Genomic DNA, 7,524 nt, shown 5'->3' on the forward strand with positions numbered 1-7,524 from the left:
AGGGAGCTCTTCTTAATATTTTGACACCAAAATCATGTCGATACACCTTACCGACTGCGAGTAAAGCCACCCACGCTTTAACTTGACAGACTGTACTACCCATTCTGGATGTAAAACGCTGAAATAAACTAAAATGGTTCAAAATGGTGATTCTTTATGACGATCTTTTCTAGCATAAAATATTTCTAATATTGATAAGAATTGATTAACTAATTTGAAAGCTTTAATTTAAACGCACGAGTTTGAAACTGACAATTTCAACTTTATGACAATTTTATTATTTATGAACCGTTAGAAGTTTGTGGATGTTAAGTTCCTCCATCAGCATAGTCGGAGTTCTTGGTAGCTGATGCCTTATTTTGCAGGAAATATGCACAGATCTTATTTTATCAAATTTTAATTTCTTCCACTAATTTCTCGAAAAAGACATGTAGAAAATATAAACAGCATTATGGATAAAGAAAAAGCATTCACAAAAAATACCCTAAAATTTATAAAATGACTTTAATTCAAAATTCAATTAATAGCAATTGCCTTTCATTATGGTTGTGGGGAAGACCAGATCAGTATCTTTTAAATTTTGTTCAATCCATTCATCAGCTTCTTTTTCCATATCTGCACTGAAGAATTCCTTCCAATGCCCAGTCTTCCCCTTTCCGATGAAAAATTGACGGCTTGAAAATATTCCACACTCATAAAGATCATTTAAATTGACCATTGGATTTTTTCGGAATTTCTCTATGCTTAAGTGATTCAGCAACTCGGTTAACTGATTTTCACTGTAGTTCTTCCCTAAGAAATTGGCCACCTTTTTACATACAGAAAGCAAATCCTAGAATTGTTAAAACCTTTATATTTTATTTAACTCAAAATTTCACCGTTTCAATCTAATATATGAGATCTCATTCTTAAATCCATTTTTTTAAAGGCAATTATAATTTTTAAATTAAAATTTGTTATTTATAAACTTACAACACTCAATTCCTCGTAAAAAATAAATAAGAAATTTGGGTGATTTCTCCGAGCCCAGGCTTCTTTCACATGTTCGCAATATGGACTCCATATAGCTGAAATATGGTAAGTTTATGATTATTCCGTGTCATTTAAAAATATATTGCAATGCACTCCTTTCCAACTGCTGGTTGATATAGAAAAAAATTGGTACGCTCTACTTACTAAGATCATTTTTGAACAAATTCCAGAAAGTTGAAAAGTCACCTATATATCCATGAGTCACTGTGAATTTATTCATTTTATACCAAGAAACCACTACATCTTTTGGATTTCTCGCTATGTAAATGATCTGTAATAAAATCCATTTTTACATTTTCATTAGAGAAGGTATTACATTTGTGTAAAATTTAACCCTCCCAATTTTTGTCAAATGTCCACGTTTTAAAATCCCCTGAATCCGAAAAAAGAGTTTTTACCAACGTGTCTGTATGTCTATATGTATGTATGTATGTCTTTCTGTATGTCTGTCTGTCTGTATCCACAATAACGTTTGTAAAAATAAATTTATTAGATTAGGGTTGGTGACACTCTTTTATTGTCCTAAATTTAAGGTCAAGTTCATTAGCCAGTCATTTTGGATACAAATTAAAAAAGTGGGCACATTTTGAACATTTTCGTGTCCACTTTTTTCAAAGTTCATAAATTTTTCTTTGCGAATGTTCATAGTATTTAAAAATTCGAAAATTTATCCTGAATACTTGTTTCATAAAACCAAAAATTACCAGAGTTATAACATTTATAATATTCCAAAAAACAAACAAAAATGAACATTTCAAGCCAAATTACGCACGATATGAAAAAAATCAAAGAAAAAAATTCCTGTTTGAATGCCCTACAAGATTACCATACCAAGTTTTTGAATTTTCTTGAAAAATCGAAAATTAAAATTTTGACAGCACAAAAAATAATGAAAAATCCAAAAATTACATTTTTCCATTCAAGAATTTCACAGTATTTCAAAGATTCTCAAATATTTAAATGCTTTAATATTAATATATATATACATACACGCTGGGTCTTACCAAAATATATGCATCCCCGCATACACTCCTATAAGAATAGCATTAGCATGTAAGACGGATTGCATACTTTTCGATACACCCAGCGTGTGCACCCTGTACATATAAGAAGCTGGTTTCGCACCTGAAAGAGGGCTGGGAATGTGAAAATGAGACTTTACGAACTCTAATATAACACAAAACTGCTGAAGGTTTGTGACCGTCTCATCATAAGACACCCACCAGCTATAACTCTCGGTTTAAACTAATATCCCCCCCCCCCATCATTAATCGAAGTTTCGAGGGACTGTTGTTGTAACTATACTCTCCACCCTATACACTTTGAGAGACAGTTTTAGTCAATTATTGGGAGATGAAGCAACAGGGCACCACAACTGCGATGTAGCACACGATGCGGTTATAGTAATACAAATTCATGGTATCAATAATAATAATATGAATTTATGGCAATGATATAAAATTTCAGAGATAAGTTGGAGTGAGAAGCACGAGATGCGTGATGCGATTGCATTCGTTAAAGGAAAAGGAGCTTTAAAAAAAATTCACAATCACCAAATTACTGTTGTCGATGCTTTGACCTTTAGCTTTAAAAAGTATGCACACAGAGAACGAGCGCGTAGCGCAAAGCACATACATTAGCGATCGCGAAGCGCGAGAACCAATATTCACGCGTTCAAACTTGCGAGCGAAGCGAGCATCGTGCGACCAAAATGTGCCCGCCAAGCGGCCAAATTTTTTATATAGTGGCTGCGCGTAAATTACGGAAACATTTTTTCTGAAATTTTGAACGGCATACACCCCTTTTTTAAGGTGCATAAGATTAGACCCCCCACCTTACGTAAGTCTTACCTAATCATTTTTCCATTAATTTATTTAAAGTATTCACTAAAATAGTAATAGTTTAACTTTTAACTAAGTATTTGAAATTTCAACTAAAAAATTTTAATTCCAAACATACAATGTAATAGCTGGTAATAGTAGATATTTTCACTTGGGAAATATTCTCATTCTAAATAAAAAACGGTAGAACTGAACCAAAAAATTAAATTTAACAAAAAAATAAGTTTTCAAGAAATTAGTCGAATTTGCATCCAAAAATATAAATTTTCAAAGTAAGATGTAATAGTTAACACGTCTACTGTAAATATTTTTATTATAAATTAAATGCAGTTAATTTTAACAAAAAGGCACAAAAATTTTAAATATACACACTTAAATCCTCTACTCAAACAGATTAAATTTCAACTAAACATTTGACTTTTAATATAAAAATTGGTTTTCTGCCAAAAAATTTCAACAAAATACATAAATCATCAACCAGAATTTTGATTTTTCTATCAAAAGAGAAGAATTTGAAAGTCAAGATAAGAAATTTTCAGTTAAAAAAGTTGAACTTAAAAAAACGAATTTTCAACAAAGTAGTTTAATTTTCAAGCAAACTAGAAGAAATGTTTAAAAAAATATATTATTTAATATTTCAACTAATAAATATTTGTATTTCAAATAAAAATCAGTTCAGTTTGACTAAAAAAGCTTATGTTTTACAAAAAAAATTTCGCACATTCCTCATATATTTTCAACCAAATAGTTGAAGTTTTCTCTTAAAAAGATCAATTTTCTAGCAAAAATGGTATAGTTAAATTTCCATTAAAAAATTAATTTTCAAGCAAAAAAAAGATGCATTTTCAATATACCAGTGTAAGCTTCAGATAAAACAGATTAGTTTTAACCAAATACTTTAATTTCGAATTAAACTAACTAAATATTTGTGATACTTTACTTCTTTACTACTTCAATACACTAATTTACTTTACTAATATTTATGCTACTGAATATTTCAACTTTCTACGGAAATGTTAAATTTTGTTTTTCAATACCAGAGAATTAATTTTTTAATATTAATGAAGACGTAACAACTTCCTTCTGTGCAATTGAAAGTTTTTGCGATCAATTTTTGAACAATTTTGTCATGAGTTTGATATGAAAATATTTTCTATGATTTATATTATAAATCTTTCTATATAAACAGTACCTTACATCCAGAATCCAAAATGCTTGGTCTGAGACTAAGAGGAAAATGTGATTGAATAAATCTAGGGGTAGATAGGCCCTCTAAAACTTCATAAGCAGGTCTCGTAAGAGTTTCACACACCTCACGTTTTTCTACGTTTCCTTCATCCATTGTAACAAATTCCTCAATTACTTCTGGATTATTTACCAGGCTGCGCCTGTAAGTTATTTCAGAAATACATTTATTTAAACAATTGTCATATATTAAAATAGTACAAGCTTTGAACATTATTAACAAGTCTTACTCGAGAAATGGAAATCTTTCAGTAAGTTTCGTCTTCCTAACTGTTTCGAAATCTAGATTATTACTTAAAAGCCAAATAAGTTCTTGCATCACGGTCGTACCTGGTAAAAGTATAAAAAAGTTATTCAAAGTAGGCAACGTACACCTGCAAAAAAAGATTTCGTGAACCATTTAAACAAGTTACATAAATAAATTTCAAAAACTGCTTCAGGCTATTTTGAAAAAATTTTCCACTTCTCTTTTTCGTCACAGATCATCACACACATTGGTTAATTTTCTACTAAAAGAGATCAATTTTCAACGAATTATTTGAGTTTCCCAGCTGAAAAGTGCACTTTTCTAGAAAACAGTTAAATTTTAAACCCAAAAAGACAAATTTTCAATGGCAAAAAAATTATTTCCAAGCGATAAAAGAACGATGAAGATAAATTTTGTAAAAGATCGTCGAATTTACAACCAAGAATGGTAAAGTTTCAACCCAGAACTTTTTTACAAAAAGATTACTTTACAATGTATAAGGACAAATTTTCAATTAAAAAAATCGTGTTTTCAAGAAAACAGTGGTGTTTCTAACAAATATTGCTTTTCAACAAAATCATTTAATGTTTAACCTACAATCATGAATTTTCAAGCAACTGCTCGAATTATTAAACATAAAGGTCAAACTTTAAGCAAAGCAGTTGCATTTTGAACCAAAAATATTCGGATGTTCTCTTTGGTTTTTGTTAATTTGTTTTGCATTTAAACGAGGAATCGAGAAGCAGGGGCAGTTGCTTGAAAGCGATGGACAAAATAGTAATTCATTAAAATAGGAGGCAAAGAGGCAATAGGAGAAAGAGCGTCAATATCGTATTTAGATAATTTACTTGTAGAACATAATAACTAATTTTAATACATTTTGGTGGCATTTTGCCGACCAGCTAATTGCATTCGTTTTTTGTCGTCAGAAGGACAGTTTTTGTTCGACTAGTCTAAACCAAAATAGTTATAATCATTAGCTATGAGGAAAAATACTCTCTAACTCTGCTGGGATTTGAAACCAGGTCTACAATTATACCAAAAACAAGTTTCTTAAGGGGGTCTCTACCCTTTTGGGGTCAAAAAAAGCGATTTTTTTAAATTTTTTTATGAGGATAGGTATCTTAATTTTGTTACAAATGTAATAACATTAAACGAAACTAGATGTAAAAATATTGATTTTTTACGAAATGGTGGAATTTTGAAGTAAAAATTAAATTTTTTGCTAAAAAAAGCGCTCCTATTTTGATCATAAAAAAATCACAAAAAGAAGACGTTTGTTCAATCCCGCTAGTCTTATATCTTGAATAACTCATAAAAATTTGAAAGCACTTCAGTTTAAATGGTATATCTCCGTGAATAATGCTCGGACCTTTATGAAATTTTTAGAGAATACTTTTGTAATGTTATACTTTTAGAAAATGGATTTTTCAAAACCCAAAAGGTAGGGACCAACTTAAGTTTTTATCTAAATAACCCTAAAAACAGTAAATCTCGTATTGACAATAAAAGAAAATCATGAAATTCGTACCTGACCGCGGATAAGAAATTATCCAAGTGTCCGATGGTCTAGGCTTGAAATTGTAAAATGCCTCCACTTCTTTTGTGTACGTATAGGGGAAAAACCACTTCTTCTCTCCAACTTGCACCCATCCGGCTCTTACACCCTTAAAAAGCTTCAACATCTCTTTTGTTCTATCAGCATCCAGTAAAGTATAATTTGGTAGTTGTGAATTCATTTTAGTTGTACGTACAAGTAAAAGTCGATATAGGAAACTGGTTCACTATAGATAGTAATTTAACAAAAGATGCTTGTAAGTGTACGAAAAAAAACTGCAAGCTCTATAACTACGTATTTCGACACGTTGATTATGAATCTGATAGGAAAAATTGGCGCAAATTTGGTATGCAAGAGAAAAACCATTAAAATTGTATAAAATCATGTTGTTTTCATTTATTTCCATTAACAATGAAAATTTCAGTTTGTAGATCTTTTTTGAATGCACAATTTTTGTCTTTTCAGCTGTTCTCGCATCTTGTATAGGTTCATGGGAAAATGGAATCTTTAAATATTTTTTGTGCGATCAAAATTTGAATATTTGAATGCAAGTTCTACAAATCGATATTCGGTCCTTGATCGAAACTTGCTGACAATTGTGAACGAACATCCGCAACATCAATAATTGTAAATTTAAATAAACGGAGCTAAGAATTGATTTTTTTCAAAATTTGATTAACAATTTAATTTTAAACGGTTTGTACTGATCACCAATAAGATAAGGGGTTTAAATAATTTTATATTGTGTTGAATAGTTCACATTTTCTGACAAATAATTTATTTCGAAATCTGAATCAAGTTGATCATGAATATTGGTATCAAAACGTTGCATTATTCTGATCCATTTGCCGCGTCAACTTGATACCTGGTAGTTTAATGAGTCATGCGTTGTTTCGCTTAAAATTTTCGTTTATTGTTTTGAATTTTGTAACTGCTATAACTGTGGTAAATTTTTTTTCTAAACAAGAAAGTCTTGAGAATAGATTGTTCGTATTTTTTTGTACTGCGAATTACCGTACGAAAAATTTTCAAATCTTGAAAAAAGTGCTCTCTGAATTGTTCAAACTACTCTATCATTTAAATTTTTCTTCCGAAATGGCTGGCTAATAAATTTGACCATCCTAAATCTACCGACACAAAGCACACATACACAGCCTCACCTACAGACAGATAAATTCGGGAAAGCCTGTTTTACGAGTTCAGAAGGTCTCACAAATGCTTCGACTTGACTTCGATATCGTTGTATCTTGAGTGCGTCTCCAAGAAATCGATGTCTGGCTGCGACTAAAAACAGAGCAGAGACATAAGCCTTCGTCTTACTTGTATGGACACGACAGCTCAAACGGCGTTTACTCAAGTCGAGCCCTGTCTTTGCTAAGGGGACGTTTTCGTGTCTTAAAACAAGCCTTTTCTTGGCTAAGATGTTCGAACCTTTTTCAGCTCATAAATGAGATTAAAATTGATGATAGAAAAATTTGTAATTATTAAATTAGTTATTTTTAATTTAAAAATTCAGAATCTGTTAGAAATACGTAAAAACAAGCAACACTTTCGGTATCATCATCAGACAAGTATAATACAAATGAAAATTAGTAAATAAG

At 30.7% G+C, this 7,524-nt stretch overlaps 1 protein-coding gene across 3 annotated transcripts in view; it reads right to left on the reverse strand.

The window, feature by feature from the left end:
* Positions 1-497: 497 nt before the first annotated feature.
* LOC117182098 (sulfotransferase 4A1-like) overlaps positions 498-7,524 on the reverse strand; it is an 87,476-nt gene continuing 80,449 nt past the window's right edge. For all 3 annotated transcript variants that reach the window (XM_033375130.1, XM_033375129.1, XM_033375128.1), the window contains 6 exons: positions 5,897-6,149; positions 4,349-4,448; positions 4,066-4,261; positions 1,177-1,303; positions 973-1,067; positions 498-832 (listed from right to left, as the gene is read on the reverse strand). In XM_033375130.1, the coding sequence (XP_033231021.1) occupies positions 521-832; positions 973-1,067; positions 1,177-1,303; positions 4,066-4,261; positions 4,349-4,448; positions 5,897-6,104 (1,038 nt within the window). In that variant the 5' untranslated portion in view covers positions 6,105-6,149 and the 3' untranslated portion in view covers positions 498-520. The remainder of the gene's footprint in view (positions 833-972; positions 1,068-1,176; positions 1,304-4,065; positions 4,262-4,348; positions 4,449-5,896; positions 6,150-7,524) is intronic.

The sequence above is a fragment of the Belonocnema kinseyi genome, chromosome 10 (assembly GCF_010883055.1).
Source record: "Belonocnema kinseyi isolate 2016_QV_RU_SX_M_011 chromosome 10, B_treatae_v1, whole genome shotgun sequence".
Classification (NCBI taxonomy): Eukaryota; Metazoa; Arthropoda; class Insecta; order Hymenoptera; family Cynipidae; genus Belonocnema; species Belonocnema kinseyi.